This window comes from Chrysemys picta, chromosome 17 (assembly GCF_011386835.1).
Source record: "Chrysemys picta bellii isolate R12L10 chromosome 17, ASM1138683v2, whole genome shotgun sequence".
NCBI classification, from domain to species: domain Eukaryota; kingdom Metazoa; phylum Chordata; order Testudines; family Emydidae; genus Chrysemys; species Chrysemys picta.
Genome location: NC_088807.1, coordinates 5,275,887 through 5,288,228, shown reverse-complemented (window position 1 = coordinate 5,288,228; position 12,342 = coordinate 5,275,887). Strand labels below are relative to the sequence as shown.

General features: G+C 58.7%; 1 protein-coding gene across 3 annotated transcripts in view; it reads right to left on the bottom strand.

Moving 5' to 3' along the window:
* Positions 1 to 4,644: 4,644 nt before the first annotated feature.
* STRN4 (striatin 4) overlaps positions 4,645 to 12,342 on the bottom strand; it is a 29,715-nt gene continuing 22,017 nt past the window's right edge. For all 3 annotated transcript variants that reach the window (XM_065571800.1, XM_065571799.1, XM_008173988.4), the window contains exons 12-18: positions 11,306 to 11,427; positions 10,672 to 10,839; positions 9,721 to 9,861; positions 9,187 to 9,285; positions 8,293 to 8,379; positions 7,446 to 7,634; positions 4,645 to 7,335 (exon numbers count right to left, since the gene is read on the bottom strand). In XM_065571800.1, coding sequence (XP_065427872.1) covers positions 7,465 to 7,634; positions 8,293 to 8,379; positions 9,187 to 9,285; positions 9,721 to 9,861; positions 10,672 to 10,839; positions 11,306 to 11,427 — 787 coding nt within the window. In that variant the 3' untranslated portion in view covers positions 4,645 to 7,335; positions 7,446 to 7,464. The remainder of the gene's footprint in view (positions 7,336 to 7,445; positions 7,635 to 8,292; positions 8,380 to 9,186; positions 9,286 to 9,720; positions 9,862 to 10,671; positions 10,840 to 11,305; positions 11,428 to 12,342) is intronic.

The following is a 12,342-nucleotide window of genomic DNA, read 5'->3' as shown; positions in this document are numbered from 1 at the left end:
TGTCGTGCAAGGCGCTGTCCATTCTTACTACTTTTAGCTTTATTCAAGTATCGGGTAGGAGGGCCAGCCACGGCCCAGGACCCCATTGTGCCAGGCGCTGTACAGACACAGAACACAAAGCCGGTTCCTGCCCCAAAGTGCTGCCAATTTAAGTACAGAGGAGTCAGACCAGAAAGAACTTTTTTGTCCCTATCCGCTCCTGAGTACAGCACTGGGAAGGGGGGCGAGGAGTAGAACTCGCTCCTTAATTGTGCTCTGGGGATTATTAGATAATGACACTGGAAGCAGGAGGGAGGGAAGGGGCCCCAAGGAGAGGGCTCCCAGCCACTGCTAGGAGGAGGAATGGAGACTTGGCCATACAGAGCCAGAGCGGCAGGTGCCCCTGGGCAAGGGGAAGTTGAGCACAGAGTCATCTTCCTGCCCTGGCCCTGCACCATCCTCCCTGCCCTGGGGGGGAGGAAGGAGCCCGACAGGTTGGGCAGCATTCCGACCCAGCCACCCGGGGCGTGTCAACTACACCCAGGGCCATCCTGGCACCCCGCCGCTGCCCCAGCTCATGCCCCTGCGTGTGGGTGAGCAGGAGAGGGTAGATATGCACGTGCGGGCGCCCCGTCCTGCTGGCGTATCTGGCGGGGGTGGGCATGCAGTCAAGCATGTACAGATGTGCACGGGCTCCCGTGTGTTGGCGGACACGACGGTTTGTGGGGCACACGTGCAGGCCTGGGTGTGCGGAGATTGTGTGTGTGTTCTCAAACGGGCATGTTTCTGCAAAATGGCATGCACAGCGCATGTGCCTCTGGGTATGGGGCATGTGGGTGCAATGTGTGTTCATGCGTACGCAATGCATGTACAAAGCATTTTCATTTGCGTGCAATGTGTGTGCAAGGCATGTTTGTGCATGTGCATGTGTGTGCAATGCGTGGTCTTGGAGCAGATGGCTTGCAGAGTTGCTGGGAGTTCTGCCAGGGGCTCTCGGAGCCTTACAGCCCCAGCCCCGCCCTGTTTACATGGGAAAGAGCAGACCCGGCCGCACCCTCTCAGGAGCCTCAAAGCGGATTGAGGGCAGGCTGGGCTTTCCTGCCCTGCATGCAGCCAGGCCTAGGCCGGTTTGGGTGCGGGATGAGAGGGGCTTTGTTCTGGGCAGGTTCTGCAGGTGCTTCCCCCGGCAGCCCCACCCCCAGCCACCGCCAACGCAAACAGCGGCTGGAAGGGGCCCCAGGCACAAGGCAGCTGGCCGCCAACAGCCCTAGGAAGGAACTGGCCCATGCCAGCCAAAGGGCAGCTCTACCAGTGCCCCTCAATCCCGACCCACAGCCCCTGGCCTCCTCCTGCCCAGCTCTATTGCCGCCCCTCCAGCTCACAGCCCCTGCCCCCCCGAGATCGATCGCTGCCCCTCTATCCCACAGCCCCTCTATCCCGCAGCCCTTGGGTTCCCCCCCAGCTCTATCGCCGCCCCTCCAGCTCACAGCCCCTGCCCCCCCCAAGCTCGATCGCTGCCCCTCTATCCCACAGCCCCTGGGCTCCCCCCCAGCTCTATCGCTGCCCCTCCAGCCCGACCCGTCGCCCTCTGCTAGCCCAGCCCGGATATCTTCCCTCCCCCCCGCCCCACAGCTCTGCTGAGGCCTCTCAAGTCTTGTCCCACAGGCCCCCCTGCTGTGCCCTGATCCTTACTCAACTTGGGGAGCACTCCCCTATGTAGAAAAAGGAGCATCCCCATTCAATAAACATTAGGAGGAACATAACGGGAAGCGGGGCATCATTGCTGGGGACTTAGGGGGCGGGAGTATTTCCATTAGTCCCAGCCTCTGCCCCCAGGTTGGCTGGTTCAAAACCAGTTCCTCCTCTTTTCTGAGGAACGTTTGCTTCTTGGAAATAAATGCAAGACGTGGGTGGGTGTACTTGTGTACGGTCCGGGAAGTTTCCTGGCAGCCGCGGCTGAAAGCAAAATTCAAACCTACTGAAAAACAATCCATCCCCATAAATAAACCTTACAGAGCGCCTCAGCCCAGCATGGGGGAGGGAAACTTTGGCCCAGAGCACCTGCAGCTCCCATTAGCTTTGGGGGGCTCAGCTCCTCCAGAAATCAGGGCCTGAGCTCTAGGCACAGCCAAGCCTTTAGGAAGCTAACATCTTCCCCACCCTCCCAGCCAATCCCAGGGGAAACAGTCTTGTGCATGGGGGTCAAGGCACAAGCACCAAGTCAGCTCCCCATTATTATTAGATGTATTACGGTAGCACCTCATGGACCAGGACCCCCTTGAGCTAAGGGCTAGTGATTTTCTCACTGCTATTAGGTGTTTTACAGTAATGGCTAGGTACTCCAGACATAACACCAGGCACCTTTTGTGCTAGGGGGCTGTACATTTTTATTGCTATTAGGTGTATTATGGTAGCACCTCGGAGCCCCAGTCCTGGACCGGGCCCCATTGTGCTAGGGGCTGTACAAACACAGAACAGAGACAGCCCCTGCTGCAGAGCCGACAACACCCCCTGAGAACCTCCTCCAAGACACACATGTCTAGGGGCCGTCAGCTCAAGGGGCCCAGCAGATGTCAGCCCCTAGGTGACTGACTGCGGGGGGGGGGATAGCTCCGTGGTTTGAGCATTGGCCTGCTAAACCCGGGCTTGTGAGTTCAATCCCTGAGGGGGCCATTTAGGGATCTGGGGCAAAAATCTGGGGATTGGTCCTGCTTTAAGCAAGGGGGGTGGACTAGCTGATCTCCTGAGATCCCTTCCAACCCTGATATTCTATTATTCTAATCCGAGACACCCAAGCAAGGCCAGATGAAGGCAGTTGAGGGCCCTTGGGACACTCCCTCCAGCCCACCATCCCCTGGCCCCACCCACCCACCTTCACAAGAGCTGTTCCCACTATTCTTTGGGAAGGCTGGGCCCCCCCACTGCTCCCTACCTTTGGGGGGGGGGGGGAGAGGCTGGGGTCTCAGCACTTACCTGCTCCTTTGGGAGCATGGGGGAGGACCCTGCTGGCACCAGCCAAGTGGAGTCACAATAGGGCAAAGAGATTCCCTCCCCCCACATACACACCCTCTTCTCCTTTCGAGAAACTATGTGCCCATGGCAATGTCTCTCCCAACAGCTGCCCCTACAGCCCCTTTCGCCCCCCCGAGTCCCTTCCACAAGGGAGCTCTGCTCAAGGCCACAGAAGGAGTCAATCAGGCTCACCTCGCTCTCCTCTGCAATGCTGGACGCCTGGCAGGGGCCCAAGAGCAGCCACCTGTGGGCTCTCAGGATCCAGTCAGGTGAACGCCCATTCATTACCATCCAGCTCCCACGCATCAGCCCACTCTGGTTTCAAACAAGCCCCGGTGCTGGGGCCCAGGCGCCGCTCCCAGCTGGGGGTGGGTGCACTGCACGGTCACGGTGACAGGTGAACACCGGCCAGTGGAAATAGATGCAGATGGAGTTACTCCCATTGCAATGGGCTCCTGGAAGCTGCTAATGGTGCGGTCTCGGGGGCAGGGTTGGAGAAGGGGGGGCTGATGTTATCCCCCCTCTCCCGCCCCTAGGGGGAGCTTCTCTGCCAGGCGAGTGGCATCCCACTGAGCTGATCCTGTGCCTGCGCTGGGGAGCGTCAGCTGGGCTGTCGCTTCGCCAACTCTGTAAACCCCTGCAAGCTGCTCTTGGGCCCGGAAGCCAAGTCTTGGGGGCCTCTCCGAGGCTGCAGGAAGGCAAATATTGTAACTCCAGGGAAGGGGGGGGGCTCTGACAGGCCCTGCAGGAAGGGAAATGGGGCCCACGCGGCGGAGCGAGTGGTGCAGAGCGGGATCTGTCACATTCATTTTGTTTTAACATCGCAAATCTTGAACGTCCAGTATCTCCCCCCATCCCCACCCGCTCAGACCGTCAGGCCCAGCTAGACGGATGCCCCGTCTCTCACGCCCCAGGCCAGTTCCGATTAACAGTCCATCTGCCTGGGACCCCCTTTGCCCCGCTGCAGATTACAGCAAAGGGCTCCTCTAGTCCAGTCCCTCCCCATTCTCCCTGCGGCTCTGGAGCAGGCCCCTCTAGCCCCGTTTCCTGGCTCCAGGCAAAGCAAATCCCCGATACTTTCGCAAATGCCCCTTCCAGAGTTTGACCCCTTTGGAAGAAGGCACAGAATGCTTTCCCTGGGAAAGGCTCGTGTGTGTGTGAAACGGCCACATGAGCAGAGGCACACAGGAGACAAACCACATTCTACGCAGGTGGCCTGCAGAGCTGCCCCGCACCAGGGCCTGAGCAGGATCAGGGCTTGGTCGGGAGTGGGCCAGGAAACCTCAGGAAGTGATGCATTGGGCACTAGGGGGTGCTGGAGGCACAGTCAGACAGACCTAAACCTGAAACCTTGCGCTCATTGAAGTTCCCAGGGCATGTCCTGTTCCCCACCACCACCACCACCCCACGAGTCAGTGTCAAACCTGAGGTGCAGGGCAGAGCCCAGCTTGGATTCCCCCTGCAGTTTCAATGGGATAACAGATTCTCCTTCACTTCCTATTCTAAACTGATCCTGTGCGACGTCGCTACACGATGCGCCCCAGAGGTGGCTGCATTTCAGCGGGGGGATTGAGAGTGTGCCCCCATCTGTACCAACGAATGCTGCATAGACCCAGCTCACTGCAGTGACAAGGAGGGGAAAGAACCTGCTTCTTATTCCAAAGGGGGTTTATTGAGGCAGATTTCTTCACATACGATTCAGTCTTGTGATTAAACAGGACAAAAAAAAAAAAAAAACCAAGAGGTCAAATAAATATACAATAAAAAGTTAAACGGCATTAAAAAGGCGAGTGCTCTCAGTTTGGATAAATACAGCACACCGATACATACAGTATATTGGGGACGTAGGCCGAGGTTTTCAAGAGCGGCTAGCGATTTGATTTCTTGGGCAGCTCCCCTGCCTTGACATGGCCTACGGGGCCTGATTGCCAGAGGGCAGCTGGCTCAGCAACACCCCCCTTTAGAGCTGGCACCCCACAATCGCTAGTCGGTTTGAAAATGCCAGCGGTAGAGACTATCACACAGTGATAACATGGTTTGTGGTCACTTTAGCTTCAGCCCTTTAGGTGTTTCTGGGTTCGGTTTCAATCGGATTTCATTTGTACAGAATATACAAGGAGTTTTTCTTTGTTACAGGCGAGAAGATGAAATGAAGAGATGGCAGGGGATACCGACCAGGGGGCAGTGATCTGCACCCCTCTGGCCATGGTGGAATCAGCCCCCACCACAGTGGAGAGGTTTGAGAGAGCCCTGCGATCAAAGCTAACATTTCCCTTTTAGTCCCCCCCTCGTCGGTGTGGTTCCTGGTGTTGTAGCTGCTTCATGCAGAATCCCATGACATGGCACAGGCTCCAGGGGGCACCCCACGGCGCGATGGGTTAGTGTCCAAGCCAAAGCGGGGACTTCGTCCCTGCTGAGATGTGGGAGATGGTTTCTGACGTGGCAAGGGTAACACTCAGCCGCTCAGCGGCACCATGCACTTTGCAAACAGGGGGCAGGGAGGAAGAATTACTGTCCCCCTTGAGGACAGGGAAAGGGAGATGCCGGGAGGGGAAGTGACTTCCCCAAGGAGTGGGAACAGAACCCCGGAGTCCTGATTCCCAGCAGGCCCTCTGCCCTAACCATTAGACCCAACTGCCTCTCAAGCAGGGTTGCAGTCGAGGTGACAGTTAGCCAAGCTGGGGGTGGGTCATGTGCCCACGGACAGAGCATAGGTCGCTGTCAGGGGAGGGGGTGGCAGCAGGAAGGGAAGGCATTGGAGCCCCGGGTATGTGGACTTTATTGCTGGGGTGATGGCGAGGGCGACCCTACTGCAAACTGGCTCTGAACGCCATGGGATTTATCAGGTTCTGTGCATGGCTGTGTCCAACCCTTGCCAGGGGAACGCCCAGCCTGCTGGCACTGGCTTGCTCGGGGGGGAGGGAGGGGTGTTTGACCAGTGCAGCCATCCCAGGTAACACCGCTCACGTCCAGTCCTGGCAAGGGTGGCCTTGCCCCCTGGGAACAGCATGGGGGTTTAGTGTTCTGGGGGGAGCACTCCAGGTGCCAGACTCTGCCCGGACTGCGCTGGGGATGGGCTGAGAACCAGGCTGCAGTCGGAGGGCAGGAGAACCGTTCGTGGATGAATGGAGCTCCCGTCACAGGGCAGGCACGCACCCCTGTGCTAAGGGAGCAGTATAGTGTCACACAGGAGCCGCCTGCTCGGAGGCCCCCACCCCTCACAGGAAGGGATTATTGCTACAATAAGGTAGGAAGCCAAGGAGGCCGAGGGCTGCCCCCCCAGGACCTGATGGGGCCAGGATCGAGGGCAGCGCCAAGCAGGCCAGGGGCAGGAGGAGATCTGACACGGGAGGCTGGCTGGCCTGCAAACTGGGGGGCTAATGGGGCAGCGTAGGCTGCACAGCTGGGATGAGGGCAACAGCAGCCCTGGAGACCAAACACTTCGCATCAGGCCCAGCGGCGCTGCCCCGAGCAGGGGTGAGAGGGGAGGGCAGCACCCATCGGCCCCTCCACTGTCAACGCTGTAACCCCTGGGTCTGAGTCCCGTCCCCCTGTCCCAGTCACTCGTCCGGGCGGGCAGCAGCCTGGGAACTGCCTTGCTACCCCCACCCTGCTCCCCACAGGAAGTAACCTTCCTGGCTTGACCCAACGCAATGGGGCCTCTTATTCCAGGTCAATCTGAGCAACCTCCCAGCTGGCTCCCTCTTCTACTCAGTGCACCTCCCTCCCTGGCTCTCCGGCCCCCCTCGTGATCACTAAGCCTGCCCCCAAGTCCCTCCTGCTGACGGGCCTGGCATCAGCCGGCAGGGGCAGCTCGGCTGAAACTCGGGGGCTCTGCAAGGGGCCGGCAGGGGACAGCTCAGGGAGGAAAGGAAGAGGCCAGGAGACAGTTCTGGAGGGTTTATGAACCCTAAAGGTCCAGGGGTTACTTTGTGGCCTGGCAGAGCCTTGCCCAGGGGAGTTAGGGGCAGCGAGGGCTGCCCTGATGCTGGGAAGGGGACAAGTGCCCAACGTCATGGAACAGCTGGGCCCTGCCCCTCCCTGCCATTAGCCGTGCCTGGCCCTGAACACTTTCCGCTCACTGGCTGGGAAATAAAACCAGGCGACCTTGAAACAAGCAGAAAACATTCCAGAATCTGGCTGCTGGGCCCTGAGGGCACGGGAAGGGGCGGTCACGGGGTTGCCATCCTCCCCTGCCCACCCTCCCCAGCCACACACGTCTGCGTCACTCCACTGGGTGAGAAGAGCCGCCCCTTGTCAGCAGGTCCTGAGCTGTGGGGAGGTGGGGGGGAAACGCTCATCGCCAGATGGGATTAGCACCTCTGGAGAGTCCCGGGGACCTACCTGTTGGGAGACACAAGAGGAGCAAGCCGGTGGCAGGTGAGGGGGCGGGGCCGGGGGGGGGCCTCTGGCCTCCTGCTCCGGCGCCACCCTGTCCCGTAGCCCCAGCTCACCTGCAGGATCCTCCGCCGCTCATACAAAGACCTTGGCCAGGGCGTCGGCCCCGGCACTGGCAATCAGGGCCTTGCTAGGGTGGAAGGCCACAGCATGGATGGCCTCCTCGTGTTTCTTGCGGTGGGCCGTGATCTCCTGCACGCACGTCTTGTTGTCCAGGTTCCAGAGGCGCAGGGAGCAGTCGTGGCCTGGGAGAGCCAGCAGAGAAGGGTCACCCGGGGTCGAGGGGAGAAGACACTCGTCCACGGAGTTGGGAACAGAACCCAGGAGTCCTGGCTCCCAGCCCCTATGCTCTAACTGCTAGACCCCACTTCCCTCCCAGAGCTGGGGATAGAACCCAGGAGTCCTGGTTCTCATTTCCCTGCTCTTCTCTCAAAGCCCAGCCAGCAAAGACCAGACCTCCCCCTCCCGACACTCTGGGTTGCTCGTTTACTGCACTTAGTGCTGGATTCTGAATCCACTTCCCACTGAACACGCCCAGCATGGGCAGTGCCAGGCCAAGGGCGCCCGCATTGCTCCCTGCACTGGAGGGACACCTCCCGCTAGGGGTGGGAGAGGAGAGCCTAGCCCCCATGACCCATTCGGTCCTCGGCCCCTCTGACGCAGCCAAGAGGGCAGGTCTATTCATGCCAGCGGAGATGGCGGGTGCCCCGCTTGGAAGAGGCTGAGATCCAGCAAACTCATTTCACACCGGGGCCACACGGGCGGGAAAGATTTTTGGTCCCCATTGGATTTGAACCCCCCGGATCACTGCCCATCCCCCCCACCCCCGCAGATGACTCTCAAAGCGGAAAGCAGGCAAGATGCATGCAGCTGGGGAGCAGGGTGGGGCAGAGAGACACTTACTTCCAGACATGAGGAAGACCCCGTTGGGGTCCACGGCGAGGCAGGTGACAGCGTCCAAGTGAGCGACCATGGAGTGGATGGCTTTCCCTAGGCAAGGAAAGGAGAAAGGTTTAATAGGGCAGCTCCCTCTCATGCCTGGGGCCTGCTCCAACCATTAGGTGTTCTCCCCACAGCCCACGGGGTGGGGTAGCTTACAGCACTGGATTCCCAACATGGGCATGGAAAAGGCGGCTCCCTCTACTGGGGTGGGGGGGGAGGTCTTGGAGCAGCACACTTGGGGGGGGCACAGAGGGGTCCCCGGGCTGGCGAGAGTGGATTGGACCCTCCTGGGGAAGGGGGAGACACTGACATCCCCAGCGGGTGAGCGAGACAGGGCTGGGAGCCATCAGATCTGTAGACACAGTCTGTTCAAGGCAGGCGAGGGGAGCTCGAGGGCAGACTGGTCCTTGGGGGGGGACACGGGCATGTATTAGCTGGGGACGAAGCCTGGCCTCGAGAGGGGGCCGATCTCATCACATCATAGGTGAGTCTCCCTGCGAAGGGCGCATGGGGAGGCTCGCACATGTGCCCTGGGTAGACAGCAGGCCGCACGGCAGGGGCTGGGCCCTGCATGCACGGATTTCAATGGAAAAGGGCCCCATAACCGCCACCTGCCTCTCTTCCCACCCCCAGCAGACGGGGGACACCCAAGGCAGGACCCCGAAGCACAGTGATGTCAGACCCTCCCTCAAGAGCCTCAAGGCTGTGGGGAGATGGCCCCATGAGGTGGAGCTCTGGGAAACAGCAAGGCCCTTCTCCGCCCCCGGAGTTTGGGCTGGCTGCCTTCCTGCCAGGGGGTGGGGCTGAGGAGGGGGCAGCAGGCTCGTCCCAGCTGCCACCAGATGGCTGCCCCACCTGTCCGGTTGTCCAAGAAGCGGATTCCTCGGTCGTCGTGCGCCGTGATGGTGACGGGCTGCGTCGGGTGGCTCACCACGTGATTGATTTGACTGAATCCTGGGTCAGAACATGGGAGAGGGAGCAGATTACCACCGAACCATGCATGCTCCCTCTTCCCCCACACCAGAGCAGCTGCCAGCCTAGGACTAAACAATCATCTCCCTCTTCCCAGAGCGGCTAAACTGGCCTGACCCCTCCTGTGCGGATCCCTTTACCACCCCCTGCTGGAGAAGCACCATCCAGTCAAGGCTCTCAAAGCACAAATTGAAGTGCTGGTCCTCATCGCTGCCTGGGAAATGGACACTTCACGGCGAGGAGGGAGGGAATCGGGGAGAGGCAGTGACTTGCCTACCATCACACAGCAAATCAGTAAGAGCTGTGAAGAACCCAGGAGTCCTGACTCCCAACCTCCCCCCATCCCTGTGCTCTAACCACTAGACCCCACTCCCCTCCCACAGCTGGGACTAGAACGCAGGAGTCGCCCCGGCTCACCAGTGGCAGCTCTGGATTCCAGCGTCAGGATGGGCTGGGAGGTCTCCAGGTCGTACAGCACCGTGTTGCCTGTTCGGAAGGCGGCCACAACATGGGCAGGGTCCGTGCTGGCGAACACGACAGAGGTAGGGATTCCGTACTCTGCGGGAGGGGCGGGGACACAGGGAGAACAATGAAGGCCGCCTTACGGGACCAACGCTTCAGCGCCAAGACCACACCTGCTGCAGCGCCTGACAGAGCAAAGCATTCCAACCGCACTAACACACAGGTTTCAACCCATCCACTCCCAAAATGCAGCCATCTCTGAGTTGGAGCATGTCACGTGCACACAGCAACAGCACATAGTTTACGACAGGAAGTGAAGAAGTGCCCTGTATCCAATTGAAACTAGAGGTCTGTTACATAGGCGGAACAGCATTCCCCGAGTTGGGATTTGACCAGGGCATCAGGCAGCATTGTGACTTTTTGGGAAGTTACCAAGGGATCTTCAATGCCCACAAGAGAGAAGGGCCCTCGTTTTAGATGACACCTATCTAAGGTACATATGTGCCCCCCCACATCTCTGTCGTATATGAGCGCTTCACGATCTTTAATGGATTTATCCTCCCAATGCCCATGAGACAGGGCAGGGGAAACCAAGGCACAGAGAGCCTAAGTGACTTGCCCAAGATCACACAGGCAGTCTGTGGCAGAACAAGGACTTGAAGCTAGGTCTTCCAAGTCCTAGGCTAGTGCCCTAACCAATGGGCCATCCTTCCACCTACTGTAGCACAGCATTCCCTAGCACTGTGCTAGGGCACTGGGGTCAAGACTGACCCAAGAAGAGGGAGCTCCCCATCCCGTTTGTAACCCCCCCCTCCCCCCAAAGCCTTAATCTGGTGGGGAACATCCTCTCAAAGAGGCCCTCATTTCCCAGCCAGGCTCTGCTATCCTGGGGTAGGGTTCGCTCACCACGCTCCGTGTTGTAGGTGCTGAGGCAGGATGGGTTCTCGCTAGGGTCCCATATTCTGACCGTGCCATCTGCTGAACACGAAGCCAGGCGGTTCTTGGAAGGGCTGAATGCCAGGCCCCAGATCGCATCCGTGTGGCCTTCCAGGACGTTGCTGAGGACTCCTGGATCTGGGCCAGAAACAAAGCCGGGGTCAAGGAGGAGTCACGCTGGATCCTGGATCCCAGCTGGGGAGCCTCACCCTAGTTTGCCCCAGGGCCCTCCTCTAGCTGAGAGTTCCCAGCATACAGTGCTCCACCTCCACTGGAGTGGGCAGGCTGCAGTGCATGCTGGGAGCTGTAGTCTCCACAGATAAAATAGAGAGCCACTGCACCCTGTTGAGTTTTCCACACATCAGGTACAGCCCGTCAGCACATGAAGAGGTTCCACCACAGGCCACTCCCCAGCACTGCCGCCTGGAAAACTCCCAGCAACCCCAAGGAGACAAGACCACCCTGAAAATCACCAAAAATCTCCCATTTGGCCCTCATTCTGCCCTCCTCCCAGCTGTCAGGAGACAGGTTGGATACTCTGGGGTCTGATCAGTGCATAGGGACTGCCAGGGGAGAGGACGGACAGACAGATGCCTGCACCCACCATAACTGTCGTATGGATCCATGCTCAAATCCGGGACCCTCCAGAAGCGGATCTTGGTGTCCGTTCCGCCACTGTAGCAATATTCACTGTTACAGCCCATGGCAACGGAGAGCACTGGACCCCTGCAGAAACAGGATGGCCACAGAGATGAAGGGGAGGGTGAAGGAAATGGGGCAAAGAAAGAATGGGGGAGGGGGAATTCCAAAACTGTAGGATGGGGCTTCCCCTCTCTGCCTCGCACTCACAGAGACTCTCCCAAGGAGTTAGCGTGGATGCAAACCACACAGGATGAGCCAACCGCAGCCACCCACTAGGGGAAAGGAGCTCCCAGCTGTGTGGAGCCCGTCTGAGCACTGGGCTTCAGGAAGGTGTTTGTGGAGTCAGAGCACCCTCTAGTGGCAAAGTCTCTAGTATGACGCTGCTCAGTTGGCACTTCCGCTCGTCCCTCGTGGACTGACGGAGTCGTTTAATGAACTTGCAGGACACAGGAGCTGCACTCGTGGGTAGGCTGGGGGTTCAGGATTAGCTCTGACCCTCTCGCCCCAATCTCCTGTGGGTTTAACCCTCACCCCTTCATTAAATCACCAGGGTTCCACCGTCTGATCCCAAAGGCTGCACTGGGGCCAAGGATCCAGACTCTAGGGCAGGGGTCGGCAACCTTTCAGAAGTGGTGTGCCGAGCCTTCATTTATTCATTCTGATTTAAGGTTTCGCATGCCGGTCATACATTTTAACGTTTTTAGAAGGACTCTTTCTAGAAGTCTATAATATATTAACTAAACCATTGTTGAATGTAAAGTAAATAAGGTTTTTAAAATATTTAAGAAGCTTCATTTAAAATAAATTAAAATGCAGAGCCCCCCGGACCGGTGGCCAGGACCCAGGCAGTGTGAGTGCCACTGAAAATCAGCTCACGTGCCATAGGTTGCCTACCCCTGCTCTAGGGTCATGGGCTTGGCTCTCTGGGCCCACGGAGTACATTAGGGAGATGCTCCAGCCAGAGTCATTCATGGATTCTGGACCCTGGGATCAATACAC